General features: G+C 38.5%; 1 protein-coding gene across 1 annotated transcript in view; it reads right to left on the reverse strand.

The window, feature by feature from the left end:
• The window catches only part of KIAA0825 (KIAA0825 ortholog), a 399,584-nt gene that overhangs the window by 180,965 nt on the left and 194,081 nt on the right, over nt 1-24,538 (reverse strand). Inside the window, exons 19-20 of the mRNA XM_035014870.1 lie at nt 22,150-22,308; nt 20,271-20,365 (exon numbers count right to left, since the gene is read on the reverse strand). Coding sequence (XP_034870761.1) covers nt 20,271-20,365; nt 22,150-22,308 — 254 coding nt within the window. The remainder of the gene's footprint in view (nt 1-20,270; nt 20,366-22,149; nt 22,309-24,538) is intronic.

Here is a 24,538-nt window from a genome sequence, read left to right on the forward strand (position 1 = left end):
TCTTCTTTTGACAGTCCAGCCTATGGAGTGTAAATATCCATATTTTTTTTTCCAAGGGACAAAGAAACAATTCAAAGAAGTGAAAAATAACATACTTCATTCATCTTAGGTTGTATCAGAATTGGCAATGGAGGAAAGCATTTAACTCAGGTAAAGAACTTCATAAGGGATGTTGTAAAAACCCAGCTATTTTATTTTATTTTATTTTATTTTATTTTTTAAAGATTTTATTTATTTATTTGACAGAGAGAGACACAGCGAGAGAGGGAATACAAGCAGGGGGAGTGGAAGAGGGAGAAGCAGGCTTCCCACTGAGCAGGGAGCCCGATGCGGGGCTCGATCCCAGGACCCTGAGATCATGACCTGAGCCGAAGGCAGATGCTTAACGACTGAGCCACCCAGGCACCCCAACCCAGCTATTTTAAAGAATGCTTCTGCTGTTTTCAATATTAAAACATTTTAAAAAGATAAAACAAGGCCATGAAATAATGTTAGAACTTCATAACTGAACTGCCTTATAGTGAATGAAAATATTGTTTATATAAGTTTTTATGAACAAGATAGGTCTCACACTTTTTTGCACACTCTGCTCTTTCCTACACTAAAGAAAGATATCCAGACTTACTACATAGATGCTTTGGTATATTATCATTGGCCTTTGTATATTTAATGATCACCTAGCTATATTTAAAGGATCAAATGCCACCTCAAACAATGTTATTCGTGTGTTTTAATTCTATTTTTAACCTAACATTCATTGTATTTGATATTGCTTTTAACATCCAGAAAATTAGAGTCTGATTATGTTTTTTATATGAGAACTCTGATTTATAATGGTATTTACTAGCATGGTATTTAAATGACAGGTGAAAACTAGTAAGAGGAAAGAAAGGTCCAATTCACCTTAGCCTAATGCTACTCCAGCTTTAATTGTGCAGATGAAGCACTTTAGTATCTTATAAGAATGCAGATTTTCATTCAGTGGGTCTTGGGCGGGACCCAAGGTTCTGTATTTCTAATGCTGCTGTTCATGGGACAAACTTTGAGGGGCAAGCTTCTAGAGAACCTACACAAGTTCTAACTGCACCACGCTTAACTCTATTTGCTCTGCTCAGTGAACACCAACATACTATCCAATGCTTGAAAATTGATGGAGTAAAATTGCAATGAGGGGAAAAAAATATGAATCCTTTGGTATTATGTATTCCATTTGCACAAAAAAGCAAAAATAGAAGTTACTGAGGAGTTACAGAATAGATCTACGAACATTGGACTTACTTAAGGCCATCACATATATTTTACTGGAGTTCACTGGAATCCACGCCCCCAAAATATAAACTACATGTTCATTTGTAAAATTACTGTTATTTCATTGCAAAACTCCTGACAAAAGCACACACCAAACTTAAGGTTTAACTTGACTTCTTTTGTGATGTAACAATTTTTTTTTTTTAAAGATTTTGTTTATTTATTTGACAGAGAGAGACACAGTGAGAGAGGGAACACAAGCAAGGGGAGTGGGAGAGGGAGAAGCAGACTCCCTGCAGAGCAGGGAGCCCGATGTGGGACTCGATCCCAGGACCCTGGGATCATGACCTGAGCCGAAGGCAGTCGCTCAACCGACTGAGCCACCCAGGCGCCCAATGATGTAACAATTTTTAAGAAATAACCTAAAACAAAGTAAAAATTATGATTCCTTGGAGATCAAAAGAAAGAAAAAAATTTGAGCTGTTAAGAGAATTTCTTTTACTTAAAAAAGTACTTTACATAGCTCTTCCATTAAAAAATATCTACAAACATTTCCTTATTAATGAAACCCTTCTGAGTGGCACAGATCAAGCATACACTCATGCTTGAAAATGGATTTTCACTACTGATAAAGCTTTGACCCACGCAAATTCCACTCTCCACCCTTTCATGTACTGTAAGAACAGATTTTTAAGGTAAAGAAGCATTAAGAAAAATAAGATAAGAAATAAAGGCACTAACACAAATTTTTATGAAAGAAAAAGAATGCCAAATTTGATTCTTTTTCAAGAAATTTGCATTTTATGAAATAAGATAAACATTTTATAAAAGGTTTGGAGGAAATTTACCATTTCAAAATCACATCTTTAAGACAAAAGAGTTGGACTTTTGCTCCGTTAAAATGTTTCTGGATGGGTCTACTTTGACAGTTTAGCCTGTCTGATGTGACTTTCACAGTCTGTTGGCAGTTGGTAGGCAAGCCATCACACCTGTGAGTCCGTGGTTGATTAATGAGTCTTTCAGCTCATTGCTACCATCTGAAGGAGGGCTATGGCCTTTCTGAGCTTCACTGGTTTATTCGCCTTAAACTGCAGTCCTGCTGAGGTATCTTCCATAAGAAAATCACACCTGGTTAAAGCTAGTGAAAACCACAATATGTCATTTTCTAGACAAGTCAAAAAGCATGTAAGACTAGACAAAAGATGTATTCAAGTAACATGAATATAGTTTTGTCATAACCTGCCACTCCAAAGAGTAACACAAGAAAAGCTGTCCTCAATGACACATTTCAGTGTCAACTTTTAGAGTGAGAACTCTGAATTCTCTGTGCTGTAAGAGGGCTCTCTACAATGCCACCTCTTATGCAAGACACAGTATATATTTTCACCAGACCTGGGAAGCTTCTAGTTCGTGACCGGACAGCCATTTAACTCTGATTATCAGTAAGTGGTTAATCTAATTGGGAAACTTGAGAGTCTTGTTTTAAGTTCTTCAGCTTTGGTTGGTCCACTTTAAGTGTGGGTAATAATCTTGCAACTTCTTGAGTGCAAGGCAGCACGGCAAATGCTTTCTCCGCAATCTTGCTTTAGAGATTGAAAAGCCAACAAAATGTGAACTAGAGAAGAAAGGGGAAGGAGAGAAGAAGTGGTGGAGAGAGAGAGAGAGAGGACGAGGTAGGGAGAGAGGGAGAGGGAGAAAATGACAGAACTCAAAGAGCAGATAACTGGAGGTCGACTGCATAAACAGTCTAGCACAGGGTAAAGTAGTGGGAAATTAAGGAAACATATCTGATGTGAAACTTTTTCTCTTCAGGGTTGCATATTATAGCTTCATTTTTTTTTTTTTGGAAGCCCTATGAATGTTCCAAACATCAGTAATACTTAAATAAATACTAAATTTCATTTTAAAGCTAAATACCTGCTGTTCTTTATTTTGGATTTTGGACCAGCATTCCCTTCTAGTAGCTACATACAGAGTATAAAGGGTTAGCTATCTTTAAGTGGCAGATGGAATCACAACACTCCCAGTACAACTGATAAAAAATGAGCAGTGAAGAACCAAAAGTTTCCATTCTAGCAATTACTATTTTCTGATTCGTGGTATTAACTACTTTTACATCACCGTACACATTATCAGTGAAGAGTCCTCTGAACTGGAAGGGCACAATTGCATATTTTCTATTGCACTTATTCATATCTCTACCACCATGTTTCCATTCAACTGAAATTGAAACTGATCGAATAAAGAGTGAATACTATTTCTATGCATCTTACCCAAAATACGAAAAGGAATATTTTCCTTTATTTTTACCACAGGATAATCTGAGAATAATTCATCATTATCATCACAGTCATAGCTATTTTTCCAATTTCCTATTTGATGCCTGTATTTAGAATTTTGGAATGGAAAATATTTAGTACTCTACTAATCTTAATTTCTAACTGTGATTTTTATTTGGAAAAACTGATTTTGGCTGGCAAAAATATTGATTCCTTCAACAACTTAATGTCAACAATGACTTTTTAAGTATTTACTAAGTGCTTGATTATTTCAACAAATTTTCAAATAGTTCTATCAATTATTTCAATTATCCTAGCTACACAGTTATATCACATGGAAAACTTTTTGGAGTATCAGTAACTGTGCCCTGCCCCAGGGATTCGAATTTAATTGATCAGGCGGACGCCTGGTATTGTGTTTTGTTTTGCTTTTTATTACTTCCCAAATAATTCTAAAGTGTATCCAAGATTAAGTACTACTGCTCTGTATAATAACTCTGTTTATTTTGTTGACTTCAAAGGATAAAAAAATTTAATCCTACCAGAGAAAAGAGATTTTTCAAATTAAGTTAGAAAGGGAATCATCAGTCTTTGGGATTCTTAGGCCTATTATGGTTTATAAGAAAACATGCGGGGCCATTAGTCAGAAACCCTGGGCTTGAGTCATTGCTCAGCCCGCTCCAAGACTTCAGTAAGTCCCTCAAGACAAACGCATTCTGACCTATAAAATGAGAAAATTAAGATTTCATCTAGCTTTAAAAGGATGTTTTCAAATAACTTCCAAGGGTGCAGAATGCTGTTCTTAAATACTAATCAGAGTATTCTATATAATAAAGGTAGGAGTTAAGTCAAAGTGAACAAACTTCCGTCACGAAGCTCTCATTCCCCTCTGTCTGTGGCAGACATTGCTCAATGATTACAGCACTAGAGGGAACAAACAAACAAGCAAAAAGCTACCCTCCTGGACTCAAGATAAAACTATTTTCTCTTTGGGAGTTAAGTGCTTATTAGCCCTTTTAAGACTTTAGGACATGCCACCCAAAAATAAGCCACTTTGGTACATTGATTGTTTTGAACTGAAAACACTTGAAAAACAGCAGATGTGGGGAGGGGCTTTCCCTGGACAACCCTTCTCTGTCTAAAGACGGGTCCTCCAAAAGAAACTCAGTTGTCATAGATCCCATCCAGGAGAGTTTCATCAACCAGAGAAGATTGATTCTTGTCATAAAAGAGACTAGAAGTTGACACTATCCCCAGACAAACTATGTCACCAACTATCATACCTCCCATCTATTCCTGTAAGGGCCCATTCATCTTTCCTAAGTGGCCTAAATTTCCCTCCTCCCTTCCCCTATATTAAGATGGTATGTAAGGTCGCAAATCTCACCATTTTTGAGGTATTCACATTTTTCCCCATAATGCCCCCATGAACACTAATATTAAAAATTAATACATGTGTATATCTTTTCTCCCGTTAACCTACCTGTTGTCAGTTTATTTCATAGACCCAACTATCAAACCTAGGAGGGTAGAGGGGAAGGAAGTCTTTCCTCCTCTACACTGTTCTTTTTAAAGAGATGATGTAACAGAGTAGTCCAGCAGGTTACTAAAAATGTCCAGAAAAAATAAAAAATTGTTAGCACAGTGCAGAAGCAAGGACACCATGACTCAAAGCATGTGAATAGGCCCTAATGGCAGGCATAGCTTCATGGAGGGATGGCCTACTTCTACTCCCCAAATAAACCTTTTTGTCATGACCCAGCTTCTGATGTCAATTCACCTCGAGGGAGAGAATTACCAGATCTGCTTGAAGTTGTATTTTTCACTGTACATTAGTAAAATGGAGCTCTGGATTTTACAAAAGTCTCTGTTGAGTTTGGTTAGTGTGAGCCAATATTCCTATGTGAAATGAAACGGTCAGGCTTCCAAAGCTAAAGACCAGATCACAAATTAGGGTGGAAATAGCATTAAAATCAAGTCCTGCCCAAGAGGTCAGCTGGTCCTCTAGCAGTGAGGCAATGAGAGAAAACACTTGCAAATGTAATTGAAACGCAGATAGTTTTTACATAAAGTGTTTTCTTACATAAGCTAAGAAGAAGGAAGTTTTAAAAAGAGCCAGAGCCTTCTCATTTTTGAAGGTTTTTCATATTTAAAAATAATAATTAACATAAATGTTGTAATGAGGTAATTAGGGTGGGAGTCAATGCTCTTTGAGGACAGGGCGATCTCTCACCCAGTGCTAGATGCCATCTCTCAGGATAAATCCTGTTCCAAAAGACACACTAGTCACACCATCTGCTGCTTCCAGGGAGATAAGTTGCACATTTCAAAGTATGGCAACATTCCACTATAGCATAATGAAGAAAATGAAAAACATATTAGCAAACTGAACACTTTGGGGAAATTTCATTTTCAAATTGTGTGCTGTTTTGCTTTTAAAGAAGTAAAATTATTAAATAAAATGTGTGAGAGGAAGCAAATATTCTCCCTTGTAGCAAAATTACGAATGTTTTTACTTTGTGAAAAATAACATTATTTCCAACGAATGCATTAACATCACACATATCATCCACATTCGCAGAGTCGTTCTGAACAGATATCCATAGCTGACATGCACATACTCGCTAACAATCCAATTTCCGTCCTAAAATCTGTTAGATTATTTGCTAAATGAAGAGAAACTGAACAATTAATTGGGAAGTAACTGCACTTCATTTCTGCTCCAGAAACCCTTTGGGGTCTAGAAATGTCGCTGAGGCCATCTCAGACCAGCCCATTCACAGCAACAAACCTGAACATGCTGAGTCAGAGGCATCACTACCTCTCTTGGGTGTTCCCATCACTGTCAGGCAATTCTACCCTCCACGGAGAAACTGAAGCCCTGAAGAACAGCATGCAGCCCCAGGACAAGCTGCAAGTACACGGAGAGATTAAGAGCAAGACAAATCAGGTGCACCTCTCATAGTTGACCAAGGCCACTATTAAACTAGCATAACTTGTCTGAAGAGCCATTAATCATGTACCAAGAGTGCCCTCATGAAGGTAAGTCCCATCCAAGCCATATAAATGGAAGGCAAATAGAATTTTAGTGACAGACTACAAGGCCATTTGATCTATGAATTACACAGGCCCTGCAATTGCTTACACATGCCTGAAAACCTTCAGGGTCGGGCAAGGCCAAGAATTCACTAAGAAAGAGGCTGCAGCTCTTGGTATTCTCCAGTGATAAGCCTAAATAGGACAGGTGCCCCTTTCTCCCCGTACCACCCCTCACTGAATTCAGCATCTGACTTTGTCCTAAGCAGCCTACCATTCATTGTGCCTAAATGTCATGAACAGAATTGATTTTAAAATGAAAGATGCAGTGGAGAGACCATTACTTGAGCCAAACTATCTCTGTTGTGGTACTATCCACCTCAAACCCTCTCTTTAGACTGCCTCTCACTTTGGCTACCTGGCTGACTCAGGTCCAACTGTCAACACACAGCTTAAGTATCACCATGTCCTGGGTATATTTCCCGACTGCTCCAGCATTCAAGTGAGCTCTGCCATCTTTCACTCTAGTTCTCTGGTAACTTGCATGAACCTCTAGGATAGCCCTAGCCCCTGGTTTTTTAGTCTGTCTTCTCCACTCGATTCTGAGTTCCCTGACAGCAGGGGCTGTGTCTGGCTCATTTCTTTATCTGCTGTGCCTAGAATGTTTGATGGATGGATGAATGAACAAACAGTCACAGATCCGTCTATTTACTCAAAGTCTTGCTGGACTGCATAATGGGATGGAAGTGTTCTTATAATCAACCCAGTGTAGTCTGTGGGTTATAGGATACCTTACTTTCATTTGCTGCCAAATGTATTGTCTGCATAATGAAGTAACGAGAGTCTGGGTTGTCCTGTATCCAAAGTTACCTATTTCCAGGGAGTCCTGACTACCTGTAAGTCCTTTAGAGATGTGATTGTTGAAATGGACAAGTAGATGTCCATCACTGGCTTTGGGCTGAATCAGATGCACAAATGCAGCAAAAACATAATCCTGATGAAGAGAGCCTACTGGGCAAGTGAGACAGGTAAACAACAAAACCTTAATCAGGTTGCTGACTCCTTTCCAAAGACAGACCAATTCTTTCATCCTGGGACTCTATTTATAGGTTTTAATTGATTAATTTGGAGTTATCAACTATTTGACAGTAAGGGAATCACCAGCTTCCAGGTCAATCACTAAATCCTGTATATCTCTGTGGCTTTAAAAACTTTCATTTTACAGAAACCTAGAATACTCTCTTTTTACCTTTTTTCTAAATCACAATATTCATCCTGATATTTTTTTCTTTTAAGAATCTATTCAGAGGGGCGCCTGGGTGGCTCAGTTGGTTAAGCAACTGCCTTCGGCTCAGGTCATGATTCTGGAGTCCCAGGATCAAGTCCCACATCAGGCTCCCTGCTCAGCGGGGAGTCTCCTTCTCCCTCTGCCCCTCCCCCCTCTCATGCTCTCTGTCTCCCATTCTCTCTCTCAGATAAATAAATAAAATCTTTAAAAAAAAAAGATTCTATTCAGAATGATGACTTAATCCTTGAAGGTTATTTTAAGATTTAAATGGAAATGAGAGAAAAGGACAGATGTGTTACCTCAGGTAGTGGAATTACAAGGTACATGGTGAGGCAGAGCAAAGGATTAGTGACTTTTACTTTCCACAATGTCCATATTATTCACTTCTCCTGAGCATATATGTAATTTAAAATAGTTTAATGAAGTTTTTAATAAATGAATTAACAAAGCCTCTTTCTGATTGCCGATCCCTTCCTTACCTCAGAAAGGCCTAAAAGCAAAGGACAGTCATTCCAAAACAGTAAACTGAGACTAGGAGCCAAAAAGCATGACCTGCACAGCCCCACGCTCCGAACACTGAACCTAACAGTGCAAGCGTCAAGCGAGAAGAGTCCAAGCGGCCTGCTCTCCGGGTGCTGACTGTCCATCCGGGGAGACAGAAAACTGAAAAACATTAGAGAACATTTAGGGTGGCACATGCTGGATGTTAACATGTGTAACGGTCTATAAATGCCCTGGGAATTTGGAAAATGGGGGATTTTTGAGATCTCTGAGCCTGGAGAGGGGCTTGATGGTGGACCTCAGCAGGTGAAGGGCAGACGTGGGGGTGACGGTCAAGGGGAGCACAAGGGAGAAACCCAGAAAAAGGTGCAGACATCAGTGACACAGATATACCAGGAAGTGCTTAAGTTCCCAAGAGTCATTCTCCTATTCCGGCTCTATCAGTCTTCTCATCCAGAGCCTCCAGTCTATCAGTGATCTGGGGTGAACTTCAGTCCTGGTCAGGCAATGGGGGGGGGGGTGTCTCTGTCCCTCAGAACAAATGTCCAGATCAAGTTTCATCATGGATGCTGGAACACTCGACTCAGACCCCATGTCTAGATCTTGATTTCTGAGTAACTCAAAGTCCACAGCTGAAAACAGGAACTGGTATACAGACTCACTGATTGACTGACCGTTAAATATTGGCCCTTTCTGGGCATACCTGTCCTGCCTCAGATTCATGAATAACCAGGCTTCAGCTTCCTCAGCTTACCTTCTGCCTTGAACATGCATCGCACAGCCAACACCTAATAGTGTTCTATACCTCTCTTTTCTCATTTCTGTTTTTTCTCCTTGGTCCTCCCTTCCCTCATTTTACAGTTATCTGGATGCTTGGGTTGTGCCTTACTATTTTATCCCTGGCCACATGTTTTTGCTTTACCTTACTCTGGCTTGTGCAAAGAAGAGAGCTGAACAATAGCTAAAAACAGTTTTAACTAATATTTATAGAGCATCTCCTGTGTTCCAGGCTTTGTGCTAAAAACTTGCTGGGGTTTTTTTTGATCTGCCCATTCAAAAAGAATGTGCTGCTATGATCTCTATCATGCAGGTAAGAGAAAGGAGACTAGTAGAGAAAGACTTGAACCACAGGTTGCCACGCTCCAGAATGGGCAAAGGGATGGTGGGATTATAAAGGAAATAATGGAAACACCAGATGAAGGAGGCTCTGAAATCGGGGCTCAGGAGTTTGGGTTTGGTGCAGTAGGCAATGTGGAGCCACCATTAAGTTTCAAAGCAGAATATATTTCTATATATTTCACTCTAGCTTTTATCACTTTGAATATTTGGTGATTTGTAATACAAGTTTGCTTGTGTCTTTTTATTTCCCACCTCTATTCTATCAGCGTCAGGAAGTAATCTACACCTACATGGCAGTGTAACATGGAAAAACAAAACCAACCAAGAATCCGGAGTGGCTAAATTGTGCTGTGATAATTTGGCATAATGCTCTAAGTCATTCAAAATAAAAATTACATCTTTGCATCGATGAATGACAAAAAATAGTCTGGTGAAAACATAGAACCTGCGATGGTAAATGTAGATTCCTTGTGGCGAGGTGCAAAAGGAGGTCTTTGCTGTGTACATATAAAGGGAACTGGGAGAAAAGAGCTGAACCAAGGTGGTGGCATTAAATTATAAACACGCTATTTCTGTGTCCTAAAATGATAATGCTATTTTCAATTGGTTTTGATAATGATGGAAAATGTTAAGGAGAAAAACACATTAATCCAGCAGAGATCAATGGACTGGAAGTCAAGGCGAGGGTAAGCAGGTGATCTACCATCAGCGGGTGGGGCTCTGGATTTGAGAGTGGCAGCGCTGGGGGATAGAAAGTGACGGTGTAAGAAACGGGTGGACTAGCGGGCTTCTGCCGTCCAACAACACAGATGATGGGAGATGGAAACTTTGCAAAGCCATTCAAGATTCCTAGGCTGAGGCTGGAAAAATGTTAGTGCCACCAGTAGAAATCACGCAACTCTCAAGAGGAGACAGTTTTCAGATGAAAGTAATTATGATGTTAGGCCTTCTAGAGGAGGTGAGAGTTATTACATTATTATTACAGTGACAATCTAAGTGTATGTGACCTGGAGTCTTACTGAACAATTACAACTGGAGCTACAGAGGACTCCACAGCATAGCTTTAGAGATTCACGTTGGTGGGCCTAATCCATTCTGAGGACTGGCCCTTTTTAGCTAACAGAACATTTTTGAAAAATAAAATTTGGATGTTTTCCCTTAGGTATACTCTTACCTCCCCCTATTGTATTATACCTTGCCTTCACAAATTTATATTATTTGCCCAGGCCTGAAGGCATCTGATGTTGAGACCTAGGATAATTCCTTAAAGCCACAGAAACAAATGAGTTAGCTGCAGGAAAAAAGGTGGAAAGGATATGGAGAGTGTGAGAACAGGAGGACCATGGCCAGGAAGCCTGTAGCAATATCCGAGGAAAGAATAAATCAGAACACCTGTCTTAAGAGGAATGCCAGAAAGGGATATAGATGTAACTGGGGATGGGGGCAGAGGGAATAATCAAAAACAAGAAAAAAAAATCAAGGAAATCACAATATTGAAGGGGCTACTCAACGCCAAGAGAAACCAAAGACTCACACATAGACACGATCTCATTTCAGAATGACAGGGGTGGTGGGAAGGGTGGGGTTGATGACGAATTAAAAAAAAAAAAAAAAGCATCCAGGGAGACAAAAAGGGGGAAAGAATCCTTTTGGCATCAAATTTCTCCTAGGCAGCATAAAACACAGGAAGACACAATTTCTTTACAAAGTTGAACGTAAATGCACTACACAACCCAGCATTCCCATTTCTATGTATTACCCAAGTGAGATAAAAACCTATGTTCATGAAAAACCCACACAGAAGGTTACAGAGGTTACAGAGGCTTTACTCACAATCACCAAATACTGCAAACAACCGAAATGTCCTTTAACAGGTAAATGGATCAACCAACAATGGAACATCTTACAATGGACTATAATATTCTACAGTAAGAAGAGCAGACAACTGGGAGGAATTTCAAATCTATCATGCTGAGTAGAAGAAGCCAGATTGAAAAAGTGACATAATATAGAATTCTATTACTATGACATTCCTGAAAGAAGAAAACCTTAAGGACAGAAAACAAGTCATTGGTTGCCAGGGATTGAGATGGGAGAGAAATTGACTACAAGGGAATCTTCTTGGGTGATTTTGATAGTGATGCTTATTAAACAATTTTATGCATGTTTCAACTCAGAACTACACGCCAGGAGTGAATTTTATCTTATGTCAAATAAAAATACATATATATATATATATAAAGAACAAATCAATTTAAAAATAGAGGTTTTAACATATGACATAAAAGTGACCAATGGAAGAGCTAAAATTAAATTTTATTAGCAGAGCTTGAAGAGGAGGGGATAGGAAGAGGTAATGTAACTTAAATTCTGTATTTTTCATCACAAGGAATCAGTAATACTAAGTTGTTAGTTTCTAAAAAATTAGTGGTAGAGCATATCCCTTAGATTTGTCAACTGAAAGAAATAAAAACAGAAATGGTTCAAATGATTACAAGCGAATGGGATTTCTGTGAGGGGAGCTTTTCTATTTCTTATCTTCCTCTACCATTTGAAATAGTACATGTGTATGTATTGCTTATAATTTATTACAAAATAAATTTCAAAGTTATATTAATGCAAATATTCTGGATACAAAAATATCTTGATTTAATTTTTTTTTTTTTACCAGATCTCCTATTTGGGGGGGCTGGGATCAAATTTAGAGCTGTATCCTCAGGGGACATAAAGGTGAGAATTTCATTTACAATATAAGAACGCATTATAGGTATCCTAACTAGTTTCATATACAACAGATCACAGAAGTACTGAAATAATATATAAAGTGAACATTAGTTGTTCAGATTTGTTATATTTCATTATATTTAGTAAACATTTAAATTTCTCTCATAATTATGTCTTAGTGAAAATATTTCCAAAGAGATCATTTCCTGTCTTTATGTTGATATAGTAACATAAACAGAAATACTGTATGGTGACAAATAAGCCTAAAAAGTAGTCGGTGGTATTTTCATCTTCAGTCAAAATGAATCAATGGGTCTATGACAGCTACTCCTGGCTGAACCTATGCTAAGACTTTTTGTAGAAAAACATCACAGAGTCTTTGGGGTCTGAACAGAATTTGACAGGGGAATGACTTAAAGAACAGTCATTGAAAAAAGAATGTACTCCATACAAGAAAGTTTTTAATAGCTTCTGATATATTGTAAGAACTCCAAAGTGCCAGTATGTGAATGTATAATTAGGTAGGTGAAAATTCATTACAAAGTGAATTTTGGTTCAACTTGACAAGTGAAAAATTCTCCCATAGCTGCTTTTGAGAAAATTATTATACCTTCCTTTCATCAAAATGTTGCCAATTCTGTATTCCTGTCAATAGCATTTAACCTATTTATTTAGGTAGTCTGTTTTCTACTTCCCTAAAGTAATGGAGACATCTATTTAAATCACATTCCTATTAACTTACACAACACATACACATATAACCTCTCACATACCAGAGTACCACCGTTTGCATCCCCACTACTGTAGCCAGGGGGAAAGGCGCCACCCACATCTCCTGCTACGGTTAGCACAGGGACCACTGTCCCTAAGCTGTCATTCCCCTGCATCTACCGTGTGCTCAGGTCATGCTTCTCCCAAGCAGACTTTTGCCAGTGTCTGAGAACAATGGAGGTACTAGGGCCAGCCCATTCTTGCAGGACACGAGACTCTTCCAGCATGTGACCTTCGGTCATGGAGTTCTCGTTGGCTTTGTCAAACCTTCTTAGACCTACCCTGCTTCCCACAACTCTTTCTACCCAACCCTCCTCCCCCGTCTCCTTTCACAGCTATCAGATCAGCAACTTGGTCTGAAGGTTCACTTTCCTACCCCTTCCCTCTCCACTTTATCCTTCATGGGCAGCTCTCCCGAAAAACTTCTTGCACCTCTCATCCTATCTGGCATCTGCTTGGAGGATTTGAAAAGACACACTGACTCTGAAAGAATGGTAAGCATTGCTCCTCTCCACCTAAAGAATACCTGGGCCACACTGTCTTCAAAGAGAACATATCGTACCTAACTTTTATGCAACGTAGGAACAGACTTAAACAAGCCCCCAAGCTTCCTTGTGAATATCTTTTATATTTGTGATGTATAATGTCTTTCTCAGCCTCTAGCCACAGTCTCCAACCTGCCCTTCCTTCTTTGTGACTACCCTGTCCCTCTAATTCAGAGAGAAGTGAGGAACACGGACATGAACCAGATTGAAGCACCATCACTTAGTGCTCTGTGCCTATGTGCCTGAGTGTCCTTATCAGGAAAACTAGGGTAATAGGGTACCCCATTTGTAAGGTTACTTTAAGGATCTATAGTTAAATATGTGTATGCAGTTCACTTAAATTATGCCAGCCAGGTGGCAAGTGCTCTCCACGTTTGCTCTTTTCATTATCATCAGTAGTTTTACTCTGAACATACAGCTAATTAACAAAATTGACCAAAGGTACAAATTCCCAGTTAAAAGATGATGATCTAATGTATGGCATGGGGATTATAGTTCTTACTGTATTATATACTTGCAAATTGCTAAGAGAGTACATCTTAAATGCTCCTCCCACAAAAAGGCTATGGCAACGATGTGCTGTGATAGAGGGTGTTAGTTAGCACTATGGTGGTGATCATTTTTGCAATACATAAGTGTATCAAATCAACACCTTGCACAACTTAAACTTACACAATGTTATGTGTCAAGCGTTATCTCAATGCAACTGGAAAAAAAATCTTGACCAGGAATATGGTGTAGTAGATGAAGTCCCAGATACAGAATCAGAAGACTTCATTTTAAATTCCAGATGCCACTTATTATCTCTGACCTTGGGAATGTTGTTTAATGTTTTGCAACCTCAGTGGCACCTGTCTCTTATTACCTAGTTCTTGGGAGGGTCAGAGAAGATCTGTGGGAAAGTACTTTACACACCATAAAGGACAACATATAGAAGTTACCAGATAGAAAATGATACACAGGTATTGGATTATTCCATTCACTTATTCCGTTCACTTACCGAAGCCCGAATTCCTGGAAATCCTGAGGATCACCGTGTTACATTTTTATATCCTAAATACACTTCAGACATGCTGCTTTGGGTGTTAAGGATGAGAGGGAAGCCTGTTCCTGCTTGAGAACACACTGATGCGGGGTAGAGAGTCACTGAGTCTCTGAGGCCTTGCCTTTTGGGGGAGGCGGGAAGGAAAGGGAGTTTTAGGGAGCCAGAGCATGACAAATACCCAGATTTGAATGCCACTGCATATGTAATATATGTAATGGCTCAGAGGTGTGTATTTCTAAGATCAGCATCCCTTTTTTCTTAAACTATGGTTTCTCCATAACCAGGCAGCCCGCTGCTGCATCCAGAATTTACTGCCATGCGCAGCCATAAACCTCGAGTTAATGTTGGCGCTGCCTGAGGCCAGACGTTGCCGAGGGCAGCGTGTGCAGTTAGAGGCCACAGACAGTATTTTCTACTCTCTGCACACCGCAGGGCACCCACATTATCATCTGATACAGCGTAAAGGTCCTTTAATAATTATTATTATTAAAAGCAAACAATCAACTCCACAAACCAACAGCTCTTTTCAAACATGGTTTCTAATCTCTGTTTCCTCTCAGATGTATGGTTATTGTCCACCTGGAAAGGCCCCAAAGTGATAGCCTGAAATCTGCCACCACCACCCCTTCTGCTGTTCCTGCCATCGTATTTAATTGTGTTTGCTCAACTCGAAGCCAAACTCATATGCAGTATATTTAGATGGTTAAAATAGCATAGCATTCCTCTGTATTCACAGATTCTTTTCAACACTACAATTCTTGGGAATTAGTCTGGAATAAATAAGGTAAAGCAACATAAATTTGTTCCAGTGACAAAGAAAACAATATCAAAATGGCAATCTGGAGATTCGCCACGAATGTAGGAATATACAGTGTCCCTTCTGGTGAACTCTCCTGCAAATGCAATCACCGTCTCATTCGCTAGTCTGGATTTATTTTAAAGTGAGTGAGAAAGAAAGCAAGAAACTAATAGTAAGAAACTGATTCAAAAGATCAATGTACAATCACTGTACTTACTCTTACATAGCATTAAAGGTAAAGGCGTAGAACTGATATATATGTTGATTTTCTGAACCTCGAAGGAGCCTTTTTTCCCCACAATGGCAAACTTTCTAAATTGAAAAACATCTATCATTAATATATATTCAGGATCTCTCTCTGAGGTCTCAGCTACTACATTTTTTTCCAAATGCCTTGAAAATCACAAATTTACAAAGGCTTGGTTAGATACTTTTGTCAGCTAGCTCTACCTTAAATTTTTCAGCTTGTATTTTTAGTTATCATTTAATGAATACAAACCCTATCACCCAAATGTCAAAAGATTTCTGAATCATGGAATAAAGAACAGACTTTGTTGCTAAACAGGTTAGGACTTGAACTGCATCAGTTAATTAAAAATAAAGACCAGTGTTTCATGCTTTTAATCTGAGCCAAACTTCACATAATAATAAAAACAGGCATTTTAAACACACAGAGCTTAACTAGATTTTCATCTAAATTTGGAAAATGAAGAGAATGAACATGCACCTAGATAAATTTTTTTACTTGAGATTTCCCACAGTATACTTGTCCAATCTACAGGACTATTGATCCAACCTCTCATTTAGAGAATGCCAACTCTGTGCTCATCTGTCAGGGGCTGACTTTTTCTCTGTACTCTTCTTCCTCATTTGCCCGTTAATTAATTCAACAAATATTACTCAAAACCTATTGTGTGTCCAACGGCTGTTCTAGGTACTGAAGACATGGTTTGAGTAAGACAGGTAGGGTGCTACTCCCATGAAGTATATATTCTACCCTGGGAGGCAGGATTGGAAGACAACGACCAAACAGAAAGATCTCAGACGGTGATAACTCAATTAAGAAAACACAGTAGAGTAGAATGCTCGGGTGGCCTGGAGGGTAACTTCAGATGGGTGAGGAGGTAACACGTACCCCAGATGGACGAGATGGCAGCAACCATGTGAAGGGCTAAGGGAACTGCAGGTACAAAGACCCTAAAATGAAAAAGAGCTTGGAGAATCCAAACAACAGGAAGAAGACAATGAATTCAGGACACCATGAATTGGGGAGAGGTGTTTTGAGATGAGGCCTGACAACGAGCGGAGGGCACATCCCTGCCAAGTACTCAGGAGGTCACTTTAAGATTTGTCCTGGGGGCGCTTGGGTGGCACAGCCAGCTAAGCATCAGACTCTTGGTTTTGGCTCAGGTCGAGATCTCAGGGTCGTAGAACCCAGCCCTGCAATGGGCTCCAAGCTTGGCATGGGGTCTGCTTGGTATTCTCTCTCCCTCTCTCTCTCTCTCTCTGTCCCTCCCACTCGTGCTCTCATGCTTGCTGTCTCACTGTCTCTCAAATCAATCAATCAATCAATTTAAAAAAAAAAAAAAAGATTTGTTCTGTCCTTGGAATCAGCACAGAACCAGCTTGCAGAACAAATAGCAGTATTATCTCCGATATAGATACTGTTGATACCACCACATGTCTCCTTTCTCATGTGTCTGCACTGTCCTTCCCATGGTCATCTCTTGAGCATCTCCTGAGTGGCTCAGTGGCTATTAGATGCCCCCTCCCCTTCTTGCCTGTTTTCTCACCATTTGTCTTCCAGAGTCATACATCTGCTGCCTGGTCTCTGTCCTGACACTTGCTCTGACTCTCACTATTGGTTTAAGCCTAGAAGCTACATAACCTCAGTGTCTGTGACATCAGGTATAATCTGACTGCTTCACCTACCACCTCTAGCTCCCTGATAATGCTTAATGACCTTTATTGTCTCCTTACCCCAGGAGACAATGATACAACCGCTATGTGCTATGGGCATATTTTTAAAATCATGTGTTGTATTTTCAACTTTCAAAAACACTGCCATATCCTTTAACATTCTTGATTATGTTAACAGTCTCCATGAAGTAGATACATTAATTATCATTACTTCATTTTATTTATTTTTAAGATTTTATTTATTTGAGAGAGAGGGAGGGAGAGAGAGAGAGAAAGCACAAGCGGTGGGGGGAGGGAGCTGCAGGCAGAGGGAGAAGCAGATCCCTCGCTGAACAGGGAGCCCCATGCGGAGCTCGATCCCAGGACCCTGTGAGATCATGACCTGAGCCCAGGCTCCCCAAGTTCATTTTAAAGACGAAGAAATCAAACTCAAATAGCTTAGGTAACTTTCCTAAGGTAAGCCTACAATAGGGACTGAGAACTCAGGAATCCTGCTTTCCCATCTCCATCCTGTTCTGGGGGTGAGAGAGGTCTGGCTCACTCCAGGCTTGGGGTCTTTAGAGAGTAAGTCCACACTTGGTCTGCTTATGATACAAAATTTGAAGACCATACACAAAAGCATTTAGAAGGTGAATAGAAAGGATTCCCTTCTCTTCAACTTTTTTCATATATGTGTATTTGAGTTCAGTATTGTTTCTAACATTATGTCCTGAGACAACATTTGCATCCCCATATGTACGCTTGACCACAGTGCAGGGATAGAGTAGTATAAACATACTTACCAATTAAAGAAAGAAAAAGAGAACAAGTTTAATTGCCGAGTTTGAGAAAAAGAACTGAGCATATTCAGCTGAACGGCTCTAGGTTTTCTTCTTTGGCTCTGCCCACCTCCCAAAATCCCAACAGTACATAAGAAATATCACTTTGTGGATGTAGGGTAACATCCATAACTCTCATTCTAAAGCTCAATGTTCTGTGGTCTCACTGTCAAATATATTTTTTTAAATAGCCATGTTGTCAAAAACTCAATGCACTACTTAAAAAAAAAAATCAGCATTTTCAAGTAAGTTCCAACAAGAGTCTCTTAGAAAAAATAACAATTTCCTTACTTGTTCAATTAATCAAGTCACATAAATTACATTCTTAAAATAAATGGGAAAGTACTAAAAAATAATTAAAACTCTCAAGTGTCCCTCATCCTTCTAAGGTAGATCAGTTATGTTCATTGCAGCTTGTAGTATATAATAGTTTGGAGTGGAATACTTTTCATACCATTCTTTAAAGTTCCAAGGTTCTTATTAAGGTGATAGTCTAGCTGTTTCTATTAAATATTCATGACCCTTTCCCAAGAGAAGTGTTTTGAACTGTTACATCTGGCTAAATTTGTGGGAGTTCTTTTCTCCCACTCACTCTTGCACGTGCTCTCTCAGGGAAAGAGACTTTAATAGGCATTGTCCTACCTGAAATGATTAAAGTTTTTACACAAATACAACAACATGCAATTTTGTAAAAACACAAATTCACCTCAAAGTGAATATTATAGATAGCAAATACAGAAAGGTTTGAAGGATGTGTTGCCCCTAAAGTACCATTAAGTGGATTAGAAGCAGCAATTTACAGCTGAAAAAACTTAGTAATATGGAATACAGTTAATCTGCATCAACTCAAACTTTTACAAATAGCAGGAAAAAACTGACTTACCATTACTAGTTTGTTTCCAGATAGACACATAATATCGTGTAAACATTATGTAACCATAGATTCAACAGGAGACCTGGTTTCTCCTCTACCACCCCCACCTCCCATCTCCCAGGCAACTTTGGGAGAGGATAGGAGCAGCTCTGGGGGACTTGTGCACAAATCTAGTGCATTCTCAACTAGTGCCTGCCAGGTGGTAAGCTTGCTGGGAAAGCTAGATTGTTCAGCTTGATTGTTCAGCTTCGTCCATTATGGGTAGGAGAGCTTTGTTCAGGGGTGAAATATTAGGAATACCATTGTGACCACACATTTAAACGACAGGTTTTACCCTCAATAAAGCTGCCTTTTTTTTTTAACCTCCATTTGGGAAATTATGGGAAACACTGGCTATCTCCCCCTCTTGATATTTTCTCATAAGCACCCAGATTTGTCAAAGATGATTTGACAGTTATATTATGTCACTGTCATTACTGTCTTTCAGGAAAAAATGGTATTTAATCTTTGTATCAAAAAGATATGGAAATACATTCTACATCATAAAGATTATATAACAATACTTCTCGTACTGAACTATAAGCAAACAAATGATACTTGAGAAAAGTTGCACACATATTTATCTTAGATGAAAATGTCATACTAGATAGAGAAATCCAATTTTTAAAGATTACACCTTATGGTTTTCAGTTAAGGCTTTAAAGTATTTTAAAATCCATGTTAATTGATCCAAAATACAAAGGAAATATTTATACTTTAGTGCAAAATAAATTACATGTGTAGGTTCCCAGCTAAAATCACGTTACCATTTTATTAGATTGTCCGGGTGTGCGGGTGTGTGTGTGTGTGTGTGTAAAATAATATGTAACTGAAACTATAGCAACAAAGTGCCAAAATTACTGGCTTCAAAGCAAAAAATTCGATCACGACAGTTTTACTTATATGTTTCCCTGATTAGACTGGTTGATTTGGCTTGGCATTTTGTATGCATTCATTAAATGATTATAAACAAATACAAAGTATTATAATGACATTCAAGTTGATAAATTTTGGTGTGTACAATGCAAAACTATTATACACACGAAGTCAAACATATTTAAAATTCAGACTAAAACCAACTAATTTCATCTCAGAAAAAATTTTTACTGCCTTTTGTAAATACTTACTATGGAAAAACAGCATTTACAAAGTATACTTGGTATATTTTCACATAGGTCTCTCTCTATATATCTAATATGTAAAGGATATATATATACATACCCTTTTCCCCCAACCAGATCCCCCAAATCACAAATCTCATTACCTGTTTTTGAGCAGTACGCTGAAGGTCATCTTATCCAGTCCCAGATAATCTGGCAGCAAGTTTGACCAATTCCAGTTCCATTTTGTGATGGCTGACTGTTGATAAATGAGAACACGCTATTGTTAGTTATTAATCAGAGTTAATATGATCAGTAAATTAAAGCTCCAGCTGTGATAGACTAACTAAGAAGGAGGGGGGTCCAGAACAAGGACTTAGACAGATAACATCAATCATGTCCACAGAAGAAGGTGTTTATTCCAATAAGACAGCAATTAATTTATAAATCCATTTGGGGATGTAGTCATTATTTATAAAAATATAAATCAATTTCTTGAGTCGTTATTCTTCCCAAGTGCTAATGGCATTTGCCCAACAAGTTTCCCTGAGAGGGTGACTATTTGAAAAGAAAGTGAAATCACTGGCAACTTTTTCATCTATCAATTGATAGTTTTTATTTTTTAGCACCCAGAAATTTGACTAAAAAAAAAAAAAAGAGAGAAGTGCTATGACTCAAATTACAAGACACAGCTTAATTAGAGTGTGGAAATAGTGTTATTTTTGGTTAAGAAAATGCTTTAAAGGGGAAATTAGAACAACCTGTAAATATAAATAACATTCCTTTTTCTCATTTAATAGGTAATTTCACAACAGAGTAAGGAGAAAAATTGCTGTGAAAGATATCTCATAATTCAGAACGGAATAAAACATGCCATTTATTTAAACGAAGTGAGGATAATTTAACAGCTACAATGATTATTTATGGTTTGGAGCAATCTAATGTACAACACAGAAAAGCAGACAATACACTCAAACTTACACAATATATTTGGTTTTCAAATTCCTTAAAACTAAACAATTTTGATAATAAGAGTCCAGGCCAATGTTTAAAATCCTCTAAGAACTATGCCCTGTCACCTGCTGATTAATGGAGCACCACAATCCTGTCATAGAGCAGGAGAATTCTGCCCCGGGTTGTCAGCATTTGAAGGTCTTATTCTACTACGGTATTGATGAATGTAGACTAGGGTTGTAACAGGCATGGCAAAAATATTATCTGCATCCCAAATTAGGCCATTGTTTTAATTCTTATTTTCCTCAGAGCTCTAGGTCAAGCAATCCTTCTCTTCTCCCTGTTAGTTCAAAGAGTCTGTCAGGAGGCTTTTCCCTTTTTTATTCACCAAAAGAACAACCAAAGCAAAAGAACTTTAGGTTTCAAATACTTTGGCTTAAATATGACCTTTTAAATATAATGACTGAAGCAGGTAGCTTAAACAATGGCATAATTAGACATTAAAAACGTGTGGAATTTATCACATTACCTTTATTCCAAATATCCGGACTTTAAGATCATTTGCAAATTCATTTGAAAATGTTTAGGGTTATAAAAAGGGAAATTTACCTCATGCCACTTAAAATAGCAAGTCAAGGCTTTATTTATAATTAGTTGTAAACTCTTTTATTATTTCCCTTATAACTTAGATAAATTCATAAAAATTACAAGGTGTTCTTCGAGTGGGTGGATTGGGGATGGGGGTGGGCAGCAAGGGAGAAGACCATTACAAAATGCCTGGTTTTTCAGGCCTTCTGTAGACACAGCCAAACAGATGTTCCCTCTGCCCATGGCGAACTGACCTGGTCAAAAGTTAAATTATACAGACCAAACATATGAATCAGTTTGACAAATAGAAAGAAGGTAAAATAACTTTTCCAAAGTCAATTCATGCAGACCACATAAGTAAGAACAAGGCCTTTTGCTTCCCAGCCAAAAAAAGAAAAAAAAAAAAAAAGCTTGTAAATATTCAAACACAAAGCACCTTTTTCCTTTATGTAAAAAAAAAAAAATCACACATTTAAGTTAACTTTATTATTTTCCACATACCTGATCCAGCATGTTTTCACTAAATGCCTTGTACACCTGGAAAGGGTTAAAGGCAGAAGGCTGATCTTCCACTCTCCTCAAGGTCATCTTTAAAGGTCTGATGGGTAATGGCTTTTCCTCTGAACCATTCATAGAAAACAGCTGTTCTTTTAAATATTCCTTCAAGGGGAAAAAAAATTACAAGTCGTGATGGTGGGAAGCATATATTCTCTTTAAAAATACACTGATCAATATCCAAATCTACCCTTTCAGCACATTTGCTAGATTACAGTGTATTACTTGCCTCAGGACAGAATACATTTTCAGAAGAAACATAGCAGAATACCAATCAGCATTGCAATAAACCCATCAAAAACAGGTTCACCTAATATATAGGCTAGATTAGAAAACCATTTAACAAATTCTCACATAATGAATGTATGCTTGATATATCAGAATCTTTTAAATAGGCATTGTTTTGTCATTGGTTCATGCGTTAACATGTCTGGTTACCAAAACTTAACTCAGATGCATGATTCCTCACAGTACAAGATTGCTCATTCATTCACTAAGTGCAGTTGTTATCTACTCTATGCTCAGCAGAGTGCTAAGTACTCTGATATTTCACTGCAAGCAATCTTCCTTTATGTAGAATTAATTATAATCCAAACTCCTAAGCTCTATTTCCATGCTGTGGACTGAAAAATATCAAGGTTCAAATGAAGCTCAACATATGTAATTCTAATCTCCCAACTGCCCATGGCAGCCTGGGCAAAAAAGTCAATCTACTGCTTTATATTTCATTTTCCATTCATAAATAAATAAGGTGAATGATCCTATTTTATTGGACTCTTTCTGGAAGATGACAATTAAAATGATGTCAAAGTTCCCATGTAAACCATCAAATACTATTAGTAAGTCATTTAAGAAATAAAATTATATAAAAGTTCTTCAGTATGTCAAAATATAATTTTTTCTTCAAGAGTAGGACTAGGTTGAGAACATTAGAGCTGAAAAGGACTTCAGAGGTCATCTGGAAAACCCTTGCTACTCAAAGTCTGGTGCCCAGCCCAGCCCAGTCAGCCTGGGAACTTGTTAGAAAAACAGAATATCGGGCCCCACCCCAAAGGGACTCTAATTACTAACATGATTTCCCAGGAGATTGGCAGGCACTCGGAAGTTTTTGAATAACTCTAGCCCACACCACATTCGGCAGTTGGCTCTGAAAAGTCACGGATGAATCTGAAGTTAGATAGGAGTGAGTGAGAAGCCACGTCTTTGGTCTCAGTTCATTGTGCTTTTTCCTGTATCTCTATAATATAACTTCCTGAACAGAGAATGCCCACCGTCCTCATCCAGGAAGGTAAATTTTAGATCCTAAAACCCTAAACATCAAAAGCAACTGCTACTTAACTATGATAATCATTTCTTAAATTTGCTCATTGTGGACATCTCCTTAGATGAATTCTATAGCATCATTTACAGAGACTCCTAAGTATCATTAGATAATAAAACCACCAGAAAAGAGTGCTATGCTTAGATTTAGATTTTTAATTTTTTTTTTTAACATTTTATTTATTTGCGAGAGAGAGAATGAGAGACAGAGAGCATGAGAGGGAGGAGGGTCAGAGGGAGAAGCAGACTCCCTGCTGAGCAGGGAGCCCGACGTGGGACTCGATCCCGGGACTCCAGGATCATGACCTGAGCCGAAGGCAGTTGCTTAACCAACTGAGCCACCCCGGCGCCCTAGATTTAGGTTTTTATACAGAAATAAAATTTCTCTCCATCATGATTTCTGAATGTAAAATTTTGAAAAGGAATAAAAGATTCTAACAAGAACAACTGCTTTGTTGGCTAATAAGCATCTGTTTCAACTGATTTCCCCTTACATCGCTACATTTGGCTTTTTTGTTGTCCTTGTTCCACAATTCAAAAGAGATCAAGTGCTGTGTTGCAAGCTGGGAACACAACGGTGTTTTCTCCCTTGTTAATTTCTCTGACCGCTCCACTATCTTCTCACTATTGTCACTCGTCACCACCCCTTCTCAAAAACCTGATTTTTTTGGTGTCGCTTTAACCGGACTTATTGCTAATGTGATGTATTTCTCTAGAAAAGATACATTCTTCTTTGAACATCCTTTCTGGAAAACTCTCCCTGTGCAGTTACATACGTATTTCTCTACCTACCGTTTCTGTGTTTTTCTCTGAAGAGTCCCATGACCTCAACTACCACCCTCAGTGAGGCCACCAAAATCTCTCGTCATGGCCTCCCTCATCTTTGTTCGTGGCCACGTTCTTCCACCACCCACTGGCTTTTATGCTCCCACATCTTTCCTTTATCTCAAAGACGAACACTCTTAAACTCATTTCCTCTCAGAACTTCATTATGACTCGATGGCACACTCATTCT

This window comes from Mirounga leonina, unplaced genomic scaffold, assembly GCF_011800145.1.
Source record: "Mirounga leonina isolate KUSES-001 unplaced genomic scaffold, KU_Mleo_1.0 Mir_168, whole genome shotgun sequence".
In the NCBI taxonomy this organism is placed as follows: Eukaryota; Metazoa; Chordata; class Mammalia; order Carnivora; family Phocidae; genus Mirounga; species Mirounga leonina.